This window comes from Schistocerca gregaria, chromosome X (genome assembly GCF_023897955.1).
Source record: "Schistocerca gregaria isolate iqSchGreg1 chromosome X, iqSchGreg1.2, whole genome shotgun sequence".
Classification (NCBI taxonomy): Eukaryota; Metazoa; Arthropoda; class Insecta; order Orthoptera; family Acrididae; genus Schistocerca; species Schistocerca gregaria.
This window is the reverse complement of record NC_064931.1, coordinates 479,351,405-479,372,194: the sequence shown is the minus strand read 5'-3', so window position 1 is coordinate 479,372,194 and position 20,790 is coordinate 479,351,405. Positions and strand designations below refer to the sequence as shown.

Here is a 20,790-nt window from a genome sequence, read left to right as displayed (position 1 = left end):
ACCACAACATCCTTTTACATAAATTAGAATTCTATGGTGTCACGGGCAGTGCTGCAAAATGGTTCAAGTCATACCTTGCTAACAGGAAACAAAGGGTGTCAGTGCAAGGGACTAGTGAATTAAGTCATCGGTCATCATCAGAATGGGATGAAATTACACGTGGTGTCCCACAAGGATCCATCTTAGGGCCATTGCTTTTTCTTGTGTATATTAATGATCTCTCATCAGTTACACTGCCAGAAGCAGAGTTCGTTTTGTTTGCAGATGACACAAGTATTGCAATAAATAGTATGTCGAGTGTAGTTCTAGAAAGATCTGCTAATGATATTTTCATGGATATTAATAAATGGTTTAAAGCCAACTCACTGACATTAAACTTCGAAAAGACTCACTATATGCAATTCAGAACCTGTAAGAGGTTTCCACCCAGTATATGCATAAAGTACAAAGAAGAGCAGATAGAAGAGGTTGACAGTCTTAAATTCCTGGGATTACAAATTGATAATAAATTCAGTTGGGAGGAGCACACCACAGAACTGCAGAAACGCCTTAACAAATCTGTATTTGCAATTCGAGTGTTAGCAGACATAGGCGACATAAAAGTGAAAAAGCTTGCATACTTTGCCTACTTTCATTCTATAAAGTCATATGGTATAATGCTTTTGGGGTAACTCTTCAAGTCAAAAGTTTTCAGAGTCCAAAAGCGTGTAATACGTATTATTTGTGGAGTAAACTCACGGACGTCCTGTAGAAACCTCTTCAAAGAACTGGGTATACTGACTACTGCCTCTCAGTATATTTACTCCTTAATGAAATTTGTCCTAAATTATATATTTCTTTTTCCAACAAACAATACCAGGAACAAAAATGATCTGCACAAGGACTTAAAAGCACTTACTTTAGTTCAACACTGATCTTCAATAATTTGCCAGCAAACATAAATTTAGTTACAAATAGAGATCAGTTTAAAAGGAGCCTGAAATACTTACTAGTGGCCAACTGCTTCTACTCCATTGACGAATTTTTCAATAGAAACAAATGAGGTGTTGCATATATTTATACTATTAGTATTGTTATTTCAGCTTAAAAAAAAGAAAAAAAAGAAAAAAAAGAAAGGTTACTTGTTCCACATCCACGAGGATCTCCTCAACACGGATCTATGGAACGAAAAACTAATCTAATCTAATGCCGCCTTCACCGCATTGATTTTCCGGGAGTTTAAGTCTTGATGCATTATTGTGTGGGCGATGCCCACGCTAATACCCAGCAACCGATGGATGTAGTCCACGGTGATTCTGTGGTTGTCCAAGACTAAGGCATTCACTTGCGCAACCATTTCCAGTGTGACGATATGAAGAGCCTGTCCAGGACGAGCTTCGTCTTCCAGTGACTCACACCCCTCAATGAATCGTTTGCGCCATTCCACAGCACTTTAACGACTCACACTGTACCCGCCGTACATGGCCTTCATCCATTGATACATTTCACGGCCTCCAACTCCGTCCACCACCAAAAATCGAATGACTCCTCGTTGTTCCTGCTTACTCGCCTGCATTTTCGGTAGTGGGAGATAACTTCTGTGACCACCTTCTCTTCGGCGTGAAACCACACTGGCGGTATGCAACATCAAATGGTGCACACCCGTCAGTCTCTCTACCAATAGATGACACTACCATACCCATAGTTACATGGTGCCACCTTATGTGTAAGGCAAAGGCAGACATACTGACGAGGTTTCAAAAATGTTCAAATGTCTGTGAAATCTTATGGGACTTAACTGCTAAGGTCATCAGTCCCTAAGCTTACACACTACTTAACCTAAATTATCCTAAGGACAAACACACACACCCATGCCCAAGGGAGGACTTGAACCTCTGCCAGGACCAGCTGCACAGTCCATGACTGCAGCGCCTTAGACCGGTCAGCTAAACCTGCGTGGCTGACCAGGTTTCATTTGAATGAACCTCATAACAAGTCACTCCCACGTTCTAGTTGCAGAGCCTGATAGATAGTAGCTCACATCCTTTTGGAATGCCCTCTCCTTCTTGCTGTCCATATTAAGTATGGTATTCTGCATTCGTTACCTCTGATATAGGTGGACAACTGATAGAGGCTTAAACTGGTTCTACGTTTTCTCTGTAAAAGTGACTTTTTATTCTCAGATATAATGGTTTAAACTACTTTCATCGTGAGGCCAGGCTGACTGAGGGTGTGGACCCTTGAACCTAGCAGGTATCTTGCACAGGTTCTGGGACAGCATCCATTGTTATATTGCTGATGACATAAGTGATGATGTCATACGCTGTTGCCAGGTTTCCCATCCCCTTCCTCCCACCTCCTCTAACATAGGCCAACGAAATGACAGGAAATTCGAGATTTGGTGGGATATCCAAAAAAAATGGTGGGAAATTCAAAGTAGCCCAGGGTTTTGCTCCACTCCTATGACATCACTGTGGGAGTGGGTTTGTACTAAGTATAAACTGGTGGGAAATCAAAGATACTGGTGGAGATAGGTCACCTAAGCTAAGTGTGGAAGCAAGAGGGTCACTGAGGTTTCCCAGCCTGATGTCACACGCGCTGATTCTCCTAAGTTAAAGTCGAATTCCCCTAAGTTTAGATTTGTCCACTTTTTCTATACTGGGGAAGGACAGGGATGTTTGTCTTTGTTTAAACAAACACCTCACTGGAAAAGGGCCCTCTGTAGCCTGCACCAACCTTGCATGATGTGCTGCTGTCGCCAGCACACCACCACCACTAAAGTTTGCAGTAGCAGAGTATGTGCACATCACTGCCAGAGAGCGGGAGGGGCCGCCTCTGGGCAGCAGGATACTGTAGCACTGGCCACAACTGCTGCTGCTGGCACATATGCAGAGATCAGTGTACTCATCTGGATGACTTCGAAGTGTAGGTGTTCGTATTTAAATACTTTTAAGGAAGTGTAAATGCACCTGTTCTTATAGAAATGACATGTGTAATGAAGATATACCTGCCTGCTGTTAAAAATTAAAGTGTAAATGCACCTAGTCTCATATAAGACATTGGGCTCTTCACCTTTATTAAAAGAAGAATTATTTGTTATAAATTTTCTCCAAATTCCTGTAATATGTATTCCTCAAGTTGGGCCATTTCATAGAAGTTCAATTTCAGGTAATATGATATATTGGGCTGGAGAGGACTGTTGACGTCTCACAAAGTTCACAAGAGTCCCACAGACAGACATGAACCCCACAACCAATACATGTTGAAAAAATGTACTCTAGTATATTATTTCCCACCTTTCAGAAAATTCAATTTAAGTTCCACGAGATCCTGAATGCAGTAGGTACCATGTTCTTAATCTTGTGATCAGTTTACGATAAAATTACACGGAATCACCACATAAACAGAATACAAAATAGCATGCCAGATTTACGACTACATTGAAGAGGTCCTAGAAAACCTCTGTTGTAAACTTGAGATGTGATTAAGGTCTGTGCCTTATGATTTCATTATTGGCGAAGAGAACTGCTTCGTTGGAAAAGTATGGTAGATGACTCTGTAACGTAACACATCGTGTTATGAACCCTCCCAAGAGTACCAAATGCAATGATGAGCACATGGGCGGTTCCACAAGGCCAGAAACGAAGGATGGGTGGAGAGTTACAAATGAATATGAAATCAGGTGACAGATCCAGGACTTTTTGACGAGGAACAAACCGCTGCTGTATCCACAGTTTGCATATCAGTTTTATTTTGAAGTATCTAAGGATTCAACTGCGAATTAAAGCACCCAAATAATTGCAGAAACGAAACAAATCCTGTAATAATAATTCCGCAGGTACATAGGAACCAAGATCTGTAAACAGATCTCGGCGGCCATTATTTTGAGAGGAAATGGCGGCGGCCGTTAAAAGGATTCAAGTTTAAATGGAGCCTCTTCTTTGTCTTGAGGTGTGCATGAACACAGAAGCTCCTGCTGTCCCAATGGCTGAGGCTGTGCCATGTTAGGAAACTTTTGGGGCAAAAAGGAAGTTGCCAGGTCTACGGCCCAGCAGGCCGCAGCTAGCCACTTGACCACACGGCAAGTTAGCACCAGAGCTACTTTTTTCAGCTGTAGACACACTGATGTGGGGTGGCGACCAGTGAACAAAAGCCCTGAGCTTCGAAGCACCAGGGGATTCTGGAACGTCTTGTTGGAATGTCCACTAGCTGCTGTCTCGCCTACGACCACCAATTGTCCCTACATACACTGCACCATGTGACGATAAAGCTTAACGCTTCGTGACTTTGGGCACAGTCTAATAATGATGCTAGGATTCTATCGCCGTTCCTATAGTTTGACGATAGCGAGTATTTCGCGATATTACAGGAGAGCAGCAGTGCCAGCCTTGCAGTAAATTCTGCCAACCCCCATCGCCCCCTTTTGTTGTCGAAACCTATTTATCACGGTTCAGTATTCTCTCTCAGAAGTGTTCTCTGCTAAATTTGTGTACCGGTAACTACAGAGTAATGCAATTTCTATATGTCGTTCTATGAATGTCACTGGAGGCCGCCCTCGATTAAGAGTGTGTTGTTCTGTGCTAATTTTAGAATATAGTGCTAATTTCTAAATCTTATTTTTGTTACCACTTTTACTACCTCCCCAGTATCCAATCTAACTAGTGGCTCCCTGCATGTGGGGTCATAGTCCATGTGTCCCCACAGTCTGATACTGGATAGAACAACAACATGAGATACTGATGGCCTATCAATTTTTATCTCGCTCACTAACTGGGCCAAGCTCTTTTCACTGAGGCCGACTGGGATTATAAATATGAGGCAGTCTGTTTGGATGTAGTGTCCCATCTTGTTTGTTATGCTAATGCTTCCTAGTGCAATATGGAGGTTCTGTGACCTTAGTCAGCAGTGTTTGAAGAACATTTCGGCATCCTCTCGTTGTTTACAGTATTGTAAAGGGGATTGGAAGAATGTTTGGGGAACGTATGGCTTGAAAGAAGATTACGGATATTGAAGTAAAAGATACATGCAGTGGAACCAAATGAAAAAGCTATTCCTTATGTTTCTGGTGTAGACTGCCATAAAAATGGGAAGGAACTGTTAATCAGAACACAGGGAGAAGTTTTAGTCTAATTCACAATTGATTTATTGATCTTAAACAAGGCAAGACAACAAAATTATTAAAGAATCATCACACAAAAAATTAATGTAACAAAAGCCTTACTAAAATGGCATCTATGGTGGACAAAGTGATCTGCTGGCGATCGACACACGACACTAACCAGAACACTAGTCGCTCTATCTCACTTTATACACGTGAATACAGGTTATGGCATCAAACTATGCCACCTCCAAGCATGTTTATTCTACCGTACAAAAAAAAAAGGAGAAATATGGTTCGAAAGCACAGGGTGCTGAGAAATAGATATTATAGACCTACTTCGCAGCAGTGAATACTTTACCATCCTACTGGTCAAGGCACCACACTACGATGGTTTCGGCGACTGAAGTCATGGACGGTGGCAATCTGTTATTAAATGCGCGTTCCCGAAAAATGCAAGTAAGCGGTCTCACGTTCTGTTAATTCAGAATGCAGGTACTTCCCTAAGAGCCACTGAAACCCCGACGGATTCCAGTGTGCAGGTGGACCAGTTTGCTGGTCTGCCAAACCAGTTTGACTCCATGCCATGACTGTGCGTGTCAGAATATGTCAAATGTTTAGGCGGCCGAATCAAGACAAATAAGTACACCCCCACGTCACTCGTTGTGACTGTGTTGATATAAGCAGTACCTCTGATGGTTCAGAAGGTGACTGGAACAGGCTCTAAGTCGCACCCTAGTAAAGGACACAAGTCTCACTGATTAAGTAGATACCTGCATCTCTTTACTAGTGAAGTGCCAGTACAAGAGACTTGTACCAGAGTGTCGATCTCCCTTTCTCTGTTTCCTCGTCAACTCGGTTCCAAAAGCACATTTATCTTTTTGACTTCCCCCCCAATTTCGCATAAGCCAATCACGAGCTGGAGCCCGGAATTCTAAGCTCGGTGAATGCTCTTTGCACTGCAAACCGATTTGACCAATCAGAGACTTAAAGTTAATTGCCAGAAAACGGGAAAAATTCAGCTTCGCGGCCTCTTTCCCACATGTTTGACGTGTTTTGCTAACACAATACAGGGTGGAAGCACAGCCCTCTATAAACAGCTTGTTATCTCCCCTGTTGCGTCCATTTCAAAGTTTGCAAAGAATGGCCATAAACTTGCATTGACAAAAGATGTTTTGATACAGAGTCTGCACGTCTGGACACCAGTTTTCCTGTCCCACGGACATTTGCAGAACGTTTGCATTTCTTTTGCCGGCTTGCTCGCTAACAAGGCATACAATACGCTGTCAGCGACTTTTCGGCGCTAGGCCGTATACCTGGATGTCTGGCGCCAGAGCTAATGTGTTTTGCACAATGCGACCGCGGCACGGGGCCGTCTGGAAATGTCCCTTCATCGTTCTCCAGAAAAACGCGCTTTGGCAACCCACCAACGCCGTGCTTTTACTGCAGTCATTTAAGTCGGCACCCTGTTCATTTGAACGCAGGTAAAGCTTACCGTATTTCGTTCCCTAGAGCATGCAAACAAGACCACAAACTTCTGCCTACCATTTCATCACAATGTATGAAGTCAAATGGTCTTAGATCGTATTCCCTACACCAAATCAGAAGTGAGAGTGCCCTGCAATCTCTCACGCTTTCTGTTTTATCATTGTCTGTGAGGTCTGCATTGTTCCAAAAGTATGGTAGATAGCTCCTAATGAGACGTTACACTATGATCTGTTATTTGTCTTCTTGTTAGGAATGCTTTGTCTAAAAAGTTTTGGGAGTATAGTGGTAATGATAATAAAATTTATGATTGTGCTGGAGAGGTCCTAGAAACATTCTGTTCTCCTTATATAAGCCACAGTCTCCGGGGGCAGTTCCTTCAGTGCTAACATTGTTTTCCACAATAAAGCGTTCTATGAGCACTGATGGTGAAGCTGCCACTGGTAGTAAGCTGAGTCACTTGCGTACTGCTGACGTATATCAGGGATGTAGATGACTTTGATACAGAAGATGTGTGCATACAGTCAGTGTAGTGTGAGTATTGAGTTTATTTGACACCAGAGGTGTTAATGATTATTGTATATTTATTTATCTGTGCAGTAGCTGATAATCATGAAATTATTGATGAATTTTTATGAGTTATGTTTTCTTTATCTCCGTAGCTGCCACTAGTTTATTTGACAGTGGGGTAGCAACTGATGTATCATCAGATAACTGGCAATCAGTTATTGGTGCATCTGTAAATGATGTCATTGAGGATGATGTCACTGTACGACCACCACCACCTCAATCTGAAATTTTTTTTTAGTAAGCCGTGTGTATATGCTATACTTAGCACAACTGATGTACTATGAGGTACAAGGCAATGCGCCATCTTGGATTTCCCACCAATTTATATGTAGGGTAACAGCCCTACTTCCATAGTGGTGTCATGAGAATGGGGTGAAATCTCTGTAGCACAACTGGGTTTTTTTGAATTTCCATTCCTTTTTTGAATTTCCTCTTGCAGTGGACAATTCGCCTTTGTCAGAAGGGAAGGTGGAGGAATCTGGCAACAATTCATGACTTCATCAATGACACCATGGAAATCTGGCAACAATGCACTCTGCCCCAGAGCCATCACAGTATAGCTACTGGGAAAGTATGGCTTACCTCCTCACTGCTCACATCCTGCATGGTTCAATTGTACATAATATAAATTTTGAGCAACTGCACTGCACAAACATTTTGTCTTTTAATGATAATGAACTGCTATGTCCAACAACAGCTGAAAGTGCTTGCTCTGCTAAGATTCTCTAATATAGTAATAACAGCTGAAAATGTATGAACTGTTGAGCCTCTCTGTGACGTTGCATCAGTTGAACTGTTCAGTTTCATCTCGTGTAAAATGTACTATATCCTGTCAACACACAACAACTTTGACAGTAAGGTCCCTCTCGCCTTTACACCTTTTATGCAGGTTGTCGGTTTTGCGATTTCTCTACATAAAACTTTGTATATTGAGAGGCGTTTTGTAACAATTTCTGACGTAAGATAGAGTATTTAACTTTACTGTAACGTAGTGTATTCTTTGCAACAACTGTTAAGTCTCTGTCACTCGGCGACAGCTCTACTATTAAGTTTCATAGTGTGTAAAAATGTCCTAAGTCTCTTCGATATAGGAATAACTGGACTGTGAAGTCATGATCCCTCACACCAGGAACTGTTCTACTAGATATGTGCGTATCCTCTATAGGGACAGCTATTCGTTTAAACTTGAGCTACTGTCCTCCTACATGTTTCTGTCCAAAGGTGATTGTTATCGGTTTCTCCTTAAGATATTTGTCGACTTCCTCTTTATCCAGATTACTGAACATGTAAATCAGGCCCCCAGCTCTCTGCAGACGACCAACTGCACAGCGACAAGGTAAGGGTTTATCTTTTCCTGTGTTTTCCTCGTAGTACATTTCTTGAATTTCGTGCTTGTTTCTCTGTTTAAGATGTTTAAGCTCGCATTTTGTGTAGTCTGTAGTTTTCATTTCGTCTGAAAGCCAGCTACATAGCTCATTAAGGCATCAGCGTCCATTGGAGGCACATCAGGAGGGCAGAAAGTTTCATATCTAGGATCCTGTCTGTTGTTATAGTTTAGTTCAGTTAGTTTTGCTAGAATGGCGTGCTGTGTGCAGACGTAGGAGGAGCTGGCAGCAGTTTGCAAACAGCTGAATGCACTTTTGGCTACAATCAGTTACCTTGGGGCTGTTGCCTTGGGGTGAAGAAGTGGCCGAGAATCTCGGGTGTCGCTTGTTTTTGCCATGGGCACACCTCAGTGTACCCGACACAGTAGATCCACCATCACAGCAGCACGAGTGGCAGGTGTTGATGGGTTCGCGTCGGTCAAGACAGAGGGCCAGTATGGACACTGACCGTCTGGCCTCGCCCATTGACCCTGTGAGAGGACACATGGTCGCTGTTTCAGCAGGGTCCGGGCAGGAACACGGGGAAGGGGTTTATTTGTTATTAGGAGCTCCAACATCAGGCATATTATGGAGTCCCAAGGGCAGGTAGCTCCAGGGCTGGAAAGAAAGCGAATGTGCACTCAGCATGTTTGCTGGTGGGCCTCATCTGAGATGTGGAGACAGCATTGCCTGCAGTTATCGAGCATGCAGAGTGAAGTCGTGTGCAAGTTGTGGCTCACATTGGCACCACTGACACCTGTGGCATGGGTTCTGAGGCATCCTCAGTTCCTACAGGTAACTGGAGGAGATGGTGAAGGCTGGCAGTTTGCAGCATTGTTCCCAGAATTGATCAGGGTCCTTTCGTTTGGAGCCGAGTGGAGGGTCTTGGCCAAACGCTGACCAGTGTTATCGGTTGCAGACTTGTAGGACTCCCCTTGATAGGTCAGGGATGCACTACACAAAAGGAGCAGCTACTGAGATAGAGTAATTGTGGAGTGCATATAAGGACTTTTAGAATAGGCAGTAGTTTCAGGTACTCTGATGAACACTCGCCAGTCGATACGCAGCAAGGGTAATTAGACCGCGTTCAGAGTAAAGACACTTCGGCTGCAAAACTTTATCAGTAAAGTGCCCAAGTATCTGTAACAAAGTTACCAAATTTACTCGAGGAAAATCTCGCGCTCGTACTATCCTTGAGACCGAGAGCTGGCTGAAACCCGAGATGGAAAGCTCTGAGATATTTAGCGAGTCATTCCATGTACAGTCTTAGACATAAAAACTGACCGCCGGCCGGCCGCCACAGTCCGAGTCGTTCACTGAAGGTGGCCAATAAAACTGACCGCCCCTGACAACTCAAAGTCCGGCAATCTGCACAATCTGGCAACACTGTAAGATGCGGAAGTGTTAGGAGGAAGTGTTCTCTACTTCCGAGCTGATATGGGTGGAGTGAGCCCGTGGTCTTGCGGTAATCGTCGTGCATTCTAAACTTAGTCACACGTTCGCGTCCAGCTGTGTTTTTTACCGCGTTTCGGGCGAAAGTTATGAGTCTTATTGAACATCTAAGACAATTCGCTTAACATTCTACCCACCCGCCATAACAAGTATTCCAGAAACAATTCCGCAATACAGCTCGTGGCTGCGTCGCGATCATAACAGCTTACGCTCGAGCGTTTCCTCGCGCTGCAGCGGCTACCGGCCACCGGCCAGACGCCACCCGCCGCCTGAAATCCCGTGCCGCCCATGTGAAGGCGGCGCCACGCTGTCAGTGTATGTATCAATGCATTTTAGAATTTGAAGTTCTAGTTATCATGTTGCAGTTAAGCATTGGATTTTGCATACTTGAAAATCATGAACTACAGTTAAGCATTGTAAAATTGAGTCGCAAGTGGGAAAAGGTGTAACATCTGCAACACAACGTTTACATTTGGAATAACAGAGAGGTGAATGTAGAGGAGGCAGCTAGAAATATTTGAACAGTGTGTGGAGCGAGTGCTTTTGGGAAAAATACGCCAGAAAAAGATATTCTTGTTTCAACAAAGATCGTTCTGGCATGAATGATTTTCCACATAAAGGAAGTCTCGACTACTGATATATGTGACAGATTACCGTTTTACCATCATGTGACACTTGCATTCAACAGGCGAAGCTCAGAAGTCTGGTGTAGGAGTACTGCATGCTCTAATCCGAAACAACAAAAATCAACGGAGTGACTATTATTGATCATCATCAGGTGGCTCATTGAGCATTCCTATGCAGTACTGTTACTGGTGACGTGTTATGATGCCTTCATCGTTAACTTCCTAAGAAGAAATGAAAAGCTGAGCCCCACCAAATGACGTAGACTAGAGCAAAGATTAGTGTGAACATAAAAAATGAAATCAATGCCTCTATGCCTTCGAGAAATCTTAAGTAATGATCTTGGATGGGTTGGTTACTAAAAGTATACTCGTCCACAAAACCCATGTGGACAATTATCTGATAGTCGGTCAAGCTTCGCTTTGTCGCAGGTCTTTAGATACAAGTCCATTTACTTTCAGCCTCCTCCATATAATTCCTGCAGTGCAAGGTAATTGAAAAATCTCATCCACTCGACGCCAACTGAGGAATTGACTGGTGCATATGTTGTTATTTAAACACACAGTAGTTGTCACCCTCACTGTAATCAATGTGTGTGTGTGTGTGTGTGTGTGTGTGTGTGTGTGTGTGTGTGTTAACAACCAACAATAAATATTTCATCAGATATGACTGTAGAGTATGCGATGGGAAGTTACAAACTGAATTTTTTCCCAACCCACGACCTGCATATTACGGTAAGTAAGATGTATTAACTCCATAGTATCGTTACCAGAGACAGTGCGCTCTTGTTGTCGAGGCTCGCGACGAGTGCAGCGATTAGCAGTGCCCAATGCCGCCGCGATTTGTTTATGTTGGCTGAGCGTGGACACTGCAGCAGACACTTTGCCATAAACAGAAAGAAATCGCCTTGGCTCTGACTGCAGTGAGCGGATATCACTTGTTGCGTGCTCTTATAGTAACCAACGTGAGACTCTACTCACAGGTGTCATGGAGTAATTGCAAAGGGTATCATGTCATTAGTCATCGGAATATTAACCAGTGATGAAATGTCCACTCTATTTGAATCCCAAGAAAATAGGAACCTTCTCACAAAGGAATATGAGGTGCTATCAAACTTTATCCAACATACAAATATTAACTGCAGAGTTTTCATGTATGCAGTAGTAGCACACAAGGAAATATTACGTCTTGGAAACGTATATTTCATTTCCTCTTCTCGTATTAACGCCCTTGTTTTAGTATGAAGTGAGACCTGAGAAGCATATCAGTCATTTCCTCTTCTCATATCATAACATTTTCTGTTTAGTATGAAGTATAAAAATAAACAGTTTAAGGTTGTGAAGCATAATATGACACCTGATTCTTATCGTAGGCGCTATCGGAAACGCAAAAAGCAGGGAGATGTCCATTATTTTGTCCAACAGTCTGTCTCCTTCCATGCATTACTACCGCTAGGAGATTTTTATTTAAGGACTTGTGGATATCAAGTTCTTCAGCAGAACAAGCCTTAAGGTATTGTGCTAATTACGGTATGTAAAAAATGCAACAAAGCTGTGTTGCACACGCCCCTTGGGGCAGAATTCATAGTCCAAAACACACTTTTTGGAGCTATCAAATTAAAATATTATGTTCACACTACTCTTTGCTCTAGTCTACGTGCCGGTCGCGGTGGTCTCGCGGTTCTAGGCGCGCAGTCCGGAACCATTCGACTGCTGCGATCGCAGGTTCGAATCCTGCCTCGGGCATGGATGTGTGTGATGTCCTTAGGTTAGTTAGGTTTAAGTAGTTCTAAGTTATAGGGGACTGATGACCACAGCAGTTGAGTCCCATACTGCTCAGAGCCATTTGAACCATTTTTTCTAGTCTACGTCTTTTGGTGGGGCTCAGCTTTTCATTTCTTCTTAGGAAGTTAACGACGAAGGCATCATAACACGTCACCAGTAACAGTACTGCATAGGAATGCTCAATGAGCCACCTGATGATGTTCAATAATAGTCCCTACATTGATTTTTGTTGTTTCGAATTAGAGCATGCAGTACTCCTACACCAGACTTCTGAGCTTCGCCTGTTGAATGCAAGTGTCACATGATGGTAAAACGGTAATCTGTCACATATATCAGTAGTCGAGACTTCCTTTATGTGGAAAATCATTCATGCCAGAACGATCTTTGTTGAAACAAGAATATCTTTTTCTGGCGTATTTTTCCCAAAAGCACTCGCTCCACACACTGTTCAAATATTTCTAGCTGCCTCCTCTACATTCACCTCTCTGTTATTCCAAATGTAAACGTTGTGTTGCAGATGTTACACCTTTTCCCACTTGCGACTCAATTTTACAATGCTTAACTGTAGTTCATGATTTTCAAGTATGCAAAATCCAATGCTTAACTGCAACATGATAACTAGAACTTCAAATTCTAAAATGCATTGATACATACACTGACAGCGTGGCGCCGCCTTCACATGGGCGGCGCCGGATTTCAGGCTGCGGGTAGCGTCTGGCCGGTTGCCGGTAGCCGCTGCAGCGCGAGGAAACGCTCGAGCGTAAGCTGTTATGATCGCGACGCAGCCACGAGCTGTATTGCGGAATTGTTTTTGGAATACTTGTTATTGCGGGTGGGTAGAATGTTAAGCGAATTGTCTTAGATGTTCAATCAGACTCAAAACTTTGGCCCGAAACGCGGTAAAAAAAAAAACACAGCTGGACGCGAACATGTGACTAAGTTTAGAATGCACGACGATTACCGCAAGACCACGGGCTCACTCCACCCATATCAGCTCGGAAGTAGAGAACACTTCCTCCTAACACTTCCGCATCTTACAGTGTTGCCATGGGCTTTCAGTTTTATTGGCCACCTTCAGTGAACGTCTCGGACTTGGTCTCTGTGGCGGCCGGCCGGTGGTCAGTTTTTATGTCTAAGACTGTATATCGAAAAGACAGATTATACGTCTTAGGATGGGGAGCGCTCATTGCATTTGTTAAAAATATTGTCTGTATTAATGTCAAAATGCAGTGTGACAGTGAAATTACCAGGTCGCGTGCAACACGTCTAGGTGAAACCAAGTTAATTGTTGGGTGTTTTTACCGGCCACCTGATTCCGCCGTAACAGTTCTAGAGTCATACGAAGAAATTCCTGTCAGTAGCGCTTTAATACTCAAATAATCTAGTACTAGTTGGAGGCGATTTTAATCTACCGATTATAGACTGGGATGTCTGCGGAATCATTGCATGGGGTACAGGCAAACAGTCGTGCGAAGTACTTTTGAACACTTTTCTGAAAACTATCTTGAGCAGCCAGATCGGCAGCCAACGCACAATAGAAATATCAGACGTTGTAGTACAAATAGACCGGATCTTACCGATAACGTCAGTGAAGAAACGGTGATTACTGATCATGATGTCATTATAGCATCTGTGTTTACGAAAGTTAATAAACCAGTCAAGTTGGGTAGGATAGTGTTTCTCCTAGATAGAGCAAATAAACAGCTGTTAGTTTCTCATTTAGACAGTGAATTGACGTTACTTAGGTCCAGTAAGGTGGACGTAGAAATTATAGACAAAGATAAGCAGATTTTAAATCATGGTATGGATAATTAAGTGCCTAGTAAGTGGATTAAGGATGGAAAAGACCCATTATGGTTTAATAAGGAAATTCGGAAAATTCTGAAGAAGCAGAGGTTGTTGCATTCACGATTCAAAAGAGAATGCGCAAACGACAACAAGTAAAAGTTAGTAGAGATTCGTGCGTCTGTGAAAAGATCTATGCGCGTAGCATGCAACAACTGCCACCGTCATACCTTTGCAAGAGATCTGGCAGAGAACCTGTAAAAATTCTGGTCCTATGTAAAATCGCTAAGCGAGTCTAAGGCTTCCATTCAGTCATTTGTTGGCGAATCTAGTGTCGCAGTCAAAGATAGCAAAACAAAAGCCGAAGTTTTAAACTACGCGTTCAAGGAATCGTTCACACGGGAGAATCGTACAAACATACCTCGTTTGACCATCTAACGGCCACCCGCATGGACGACATAGTAGTAAGCAGCCCTGGCGTAGAGAAGCAACTGAAAGAGTTGGAAACAAATGATTCCCCAGGTCCGAAACGAATGAGCATTGTTTTAGAAAGCATCGCTCGTGCGAAACTTAGCTTGCCCCTTTTGTCAAGTGATATAGTGCGTACTATGGATGAAGCGCAACAAGCAGATTTCATATTTCTAGATTTCCCGAAAGCATTTGACACGGTATCCCATCGCAGTCTGTTAACGAAATTGCGAGCACAAGGTTAACAGAAATGTGTCTCGAAGACTTATTGTCACAGAACCCAGTTTGTTGTCTTCGACGGTGAGTTTATCAAAGACAGGGGTCTCATCAGGAGTGCCCCAGGGAAGTGTGGTAGGACTGCTACTATTCTTTACATACGTAAATGATTTGGCGGACATGGTGGCAACAAGCTGCTGCGATTGTTTGCTGATGGTGCTGTGATGTCAAATTTGAGTGAATGGAGGAGGATACAAGGTGATTTAGACAAAATTGCTAGATGGGTTTATGAATGGCAACCAGCTCTAAATCTAAAATAACGTACGTTAATGCGAATGAGTAGGAAAAACAGACCTATAATCCTGGGTTCGACATTAGTGGTGATAATCCTGGGTTCAACATTAGTGGTGCCCTGCTTGACACAGACATGCCGTTTAAACATGACGATGTAAGGTGATATGAAATGGAACGAGCATGCAAGGACTGCGGTAGGGGAGGCGAATAGACTTCAGTTTACTGGAAAATTTTTAGGAAAGTGTAGTTCGTCTGTATAGGAGACGACATACAGGGAGTTAATGCGACTTGTTCTAGAGCACTGCTCGAGTGTTTGGGATACGTACCAGGTCGGACTAAAGGAAGACATCGAAGCAGTTCAGAGGTGGGCTGCTAGATTTGTTATTGGTAGGTTCGAACAGCGCGCTAGTGTTATGGAGATGCTCTGGGAACTCAAATGAGAATCTCTGCAGTAAAGGCGACGTTCTTTTCGAGGGACACTATTGAGAAAATTTAGAGAACCGGCGTTTGAAGCTAGTTGCAGAACGAGTCTACTGAAACGAACATAAATTGGCGTGGGGACCACGAAGATAAGATACGAGAAATTCATACGGAGGCATATAGACAATCGTTTTTCCCTCACTATCTGCAAGTGGAGCAGGAAAGGAAATGACTAGCAGTGGTACACGATACCACCCTCCACGTGCCGTAGGGTGGCTTTAAGGGTATCTATGTAGATGAAGATGTAGATAAATCATTCTTGTTATCTTTTTGTACTTCAGTGATCATAACTGCATATTTTATTCAACATGTTCGAGGTTTCTGATGAAATGAAACGCAGATTAAAGAGATAGATATTTATCTTTTTTATTTTATTTTTTAAAATTTGGGTTAACTTAGTTGGATATACAAGTAAGTACAAAAATACCCATAATTCAGGTAGTGACACATTTGTATCGAACATACTGCGTACTGAAGCACAACACTAATTGAAATTCGTAGCAAAAAATCGTTCTGCAGTGTTCTTATAGTTAAGTGCTGTAAGTTTATGCCAAATATTTCCGTAAAATCCACACGAGCAAGGGTACTAGCAGAGACGATTATCCACAGTTCACTAGATGGCTGAGCTAACACACGTCAAGTTGAATACTGCAGTTATTTAGGCTGAATTCTGGTAGAACTTGTACAGTTAATAGACTGGTACCACTAATGTCATGTCAATAAATCATGGATTTTCAAAAATTACCTGTGCACACTCAGTCTGATGCCCAACCTTTAACAATACGTTTACTGTCACTTGCATTTATCTTTTACACTGATGTGACAAAGTCAAGGGATACCGACATGCACTTTTATACAGACGACGGTAGAATCGCGTACACTAGGTATAAAGGCGCAGTGCACTGACGGAGCTGTTATTTGTACTCAGGTGGTTCATGTGAATGTTTCCTACGTGGTTAGGGCCGCACGAAGACTGATTGCGGAATGGTAGTTGCAGCTGGACGGTTAAGACATTCCATTTCGGAAATTGTTAGTTCAGTATTCCGAGAACCATAGTGTCAAGAGCGTGCCGAGAGTACCACATTTAGACATTACGCTCACCACGGACAACGCAGTGGCCGACGGTCTCCACTTAACGACCGAGAGCAGCGGCGTTTGCGTAGAGTTGTCACTGCTAACAGACAAGCAACATTGCTTGACATAACCACAGAAATCAATGTGGGACGTACGACGAACGTATCCGTTACGACTGTGCTCTGAAAACTGGCGTTAGTGGGCTCTGACAGCAGACGACCGACGCGAGTGCCTTCGGTAACAGCACGACATCTCCTGCAGCGCCTCTCCTGGGCTCGTAACTATATCGGTTGGACCCTAAACGACAGGACCACCGTGGTCTGGTCGGATGAGTCCAGATTTCAGTTGACAAGAGCTAATGGTAGAGTTCGAGTGTGGCGCAGATCCCACGAAGCCGCAGCCCCACGTTGTCAACTAGGCACTGTTCACGCTGGTGATGGCTTCATAATGGTTTAAGCTGTATTCACATGGAGTGGGCTGGGTCCTCTGATCCGACTAGACCAATCATTGACTGGAAATGGCTCTGTTCAGCTACTTGGAGACCATTTGCAGCCATTCAACGATGGAATTTTTATGGATGACAATGCACCATTATACCAGGCCAACATTTATCGCGATTGGTTTCATGAACGTACGGGAAATTCGAGCGATATGAATTCCATAGAATATTTATGGGACATAATCGAGAGGTCAGTTCGCGCACAAAATCCTTCGCCGGGAACACTTTCGCCATTATGGAAAGCTACAGATGCAGCATGGCTCTATATCTCTGCAGGGGACCTCGAGTTGTTGAGTCCTGCTACGTCGAGCTGCTGCACTAAGCCGGGCCAAAGGAGGTCCGACGCGATATTAGGAGGTATCCCATGACTTGTCACCTCAGTGTCTGTTGCAGAGAATAACAACATTCATAGGTGCACTATGCAGCTCTAGCAGTTCGAAGAATGGTACAGATGTTGGTGATAGTGGAAACTCAAAGTCTGGAAACAGACCTATGTGCTTACGTGATTTCAGGTGCAGCATCAGGAAATGCACTTTAGTGCTGATTCTATTTCAGCTCCTATGTATCAGAAATATCGCGTTTGTGGAGACAATCATTTATGCACTGCAAGTTGGTTTAATATCCAAATATGCACGTAATTCTGTACCAGTGTCAGGCACTGACACCTTTTTATTGTTTATAATATTGCTTGCTGACGCACAAAACTCATCTTAATTCCTAGCGATGAATTATTCTTCGTAAGTGTAGATTCCTGAAAGTGACTCCACTACACGGTATTCTCGGTGTTGCATATTTTGTGTTCTTGGGTTGTACCCCACACATACTGCATGACAATCCAGTAAAACTGCTGTGCAAAGTGGTTAGAATTAAACTTTCGCTGCTTGAGCAGTGTAGACGAAAAACTATTTACCGTATGAGTACCCAAATTTAGAGGAACGTTGTTCAGACTGTGCCCGGCAGGATTTGCGTTGTTATTAGTGTTAGTGTCATGACTTGCCGCTTAAGCGGCGGTACTGGTAGGTGAAACAAGCATCAGTGTTCATTACAGTTGCAGACAGGAAGCAGGGATTTGCTTGCCAAGCTGTTTTATCAAAACAACAATAGTGCTTCTGCTCTTCGCCATTATCGACGCATTGGAGGAATACCGAGACGTGCTCTTTCTGCACTGGGTTTGAACATGATTCAGTAGTTCGGATTAACACTAAAACGGCAGATTTTATGACATTGTGAAAATAGCGGAGAGGGGTCATTCTGACCCCACATAAAACATTTTCATATTTGACTTAAACAAGTATTTTGTTTTAGTGCTTATTAACCCATTCCTTTTTTCTAGTAACCACAATAATTATTTAACACAATAGTTAATAACTAGCTATTTATTTCAACAGCAAAATATTTTACGAATTTATTGTTGCTAATGCTAACAAATTTCCTAAACTGTAGATGTTCATTTATTAACTATTTGTGTAACCTACTAGAGATATTTACTATATTTGGCCCATGTGTTCTACGCATGGCTTTGTATTACATTTCACACAAGTCAGTAGACTCTGCTAGACGCACATAGCACAGGTAATTTCTGTTTTATGCGCACATTTTCCGCTTGCGGTTTTGTGGCACTTTTCACAGTTTTCGCTGTTCTTGTTGCCTTTGTAGAGGTTGATTTGGCACTTCCTCCGCTTTCTATGGCATTTCAGTCCCGTATCTTCTTCCTTTGCCTGATTTTCTTGCTCATTCGGTCCCTTGAGTACCTTCGCTAGCTGAAAAATGAACTACTTCATTTTCTTGTTCGTTACTATGTTGTAATTGACCAGTAAATTTATTTTCGCCATGTCCAAAATGTTGTACAAGACGGACATCGACAATCTGCTACATGCAACCTTTGTAGTATATTTACGGGTCGTTTGATCAACCACGTCCACACCATACTTTGTTGCATTGTAGAATGTTATGAAGTCAAGTTTCTTTTTCGTTCCGTGCTTAGAGCTACTTCAGCATGTAGTGTACTCAGAAGAACGACATTTTTCTTATATTTCCTTGGTATACGGTCATGATGCAGTCTGTCTTGCCACTATGTAAGGTGTCAGGCAAATCCAACACCTTCCATGAAAACACTGACACGATAAGCAAATCCAGTAGTATGTCACATAGCTCCGAATAAATCGTGACATTAAATTAACCAAAGTAATACGAGTAACGAGTGAGAAAATGGAATACCACAGACTAACCCAAGAATGCCTAAATGCATGTCGTACCTTCCCACCGTGAGACCGACGCAGTTCCGAGTGAAAAACGAGAACATAAGCCGAGCGCAGAACCGTGTTAAGCTAGAAGGCCCAGCGATAAGGGACGGACTGGACACCCACGTCGCCAGCTAACCACTAGGGCCACACCACCCGCAGGTCTTAGCGTGAGACTTTTTCGCGTCTCTGTTACGTTGCAAACTTTAAAAACATTGCCCCACCACGAAAAGTATAACGTTTCTCATTGGATAGACAGAATTTTTGTAGGCGGAGCTTAAGGTTAAACATTGAGACTCTGATTGGTCAGATGAAAACACAGCCAGATAGTTTTTTTTAAACCAAATTGCAGTAAGGAGAAGTTAGGAGAGAGTTAGTTCCGAGACGGCGAGCTGGATGGCTGCTGCGCCAGCCGCCGCCCCCCTGACGAACACGGACAAGGTAATGAACGCATGCGATGCCGCATAACAGTGCATAAAGCTTCACTCAGAACTGCAGAAGTCTCATCTGTTACACCCCTTTTTGCGTAATACTAGTGTCGATCGTATATTAAAGCTGACGGTGTTAACATTTGCCACTTGAAGTAAAAATCTGAAACGCGATGATTTCTCTGTTATATAATTACTGATAAGCCACATCAGCCACTGTAATTGACGACAATTTAGATAAGTAATTAAAGATAATTGAGGATCACTGTAGACCATTTTTATGGTTTTCTCATTTGTGAAACTTAATTTAAACCTAGATTATAGATTTTATATGGCATAGGTCATTCTTCGATCCATTGTAGAACTTCGAAACCCACTCAGGGAATATTCGATCACATTTTTGTTGAACGCAGTTGGTTTTTACCATCCTGTGTTAAAACACTTCCTTTTATCAGTAGTACAATTTATAAACAATGTTTTGTGAGTAGAATAAAATTTCCAATAGTAAACTTAACTGATTTTTCGACGTTATTTTACCAGCTAACTAAAAATAGGAAAGCCTTGAACCCCTTCCACTAAATTTAGTTAGTATTAAGATTCTTTTACAGTGAGTGCAGTGGAGCTGACGCTGAAATCATTAAGTATTTGGTTATATCATCGCTAGTCTCACTGAACTCTTCTGAATTCTACCTGTCATGTGCGGTCTGGCGTCTCCTTACCAGCAACAGGTCCTAGTTTCAAACTAATTTATTCCAAAAACACACGCTCAGAGCGTCGTTGCGCGAAAGTGGTAGGGAGACACGATATAGAACAGATACCACCATGAATGTTTAGAACTATGTTGCAGGATGGGGTTGGAGTGTATTTCGGCATTGGGCTCCCTTACTTCATGGGGGATTTCACGGTGGATCTTATTCATTGTACCAAGGAATGAAATTTTCTTTTCTTTG

At 42.8% G+C, this 20,790-nt stretch overlaps 1 protein-coding gene across 1 annotated transcript in view; it reads left to right on the top strand.

The window, feature by feature from the left end:
• The first annotated feature begins 2,723 nt into the window (after positions 1-2,723).
• Positions 2,724-20,790, top strand: part of LOC126298149 (uncharacterized) — a 29,904-nt gene continuing 11,837 nt past the window's right edge. The window contains exon 1 of the mRNA XM_049989462.1: positions 2,724-2,904. Within this exon, the coding sequence (XP_049845419.1) occupies positions 2,724-2,904 (181 nt within the window). The remainder of the gene's footprint in view (positions 2,905-20,790) is intronic.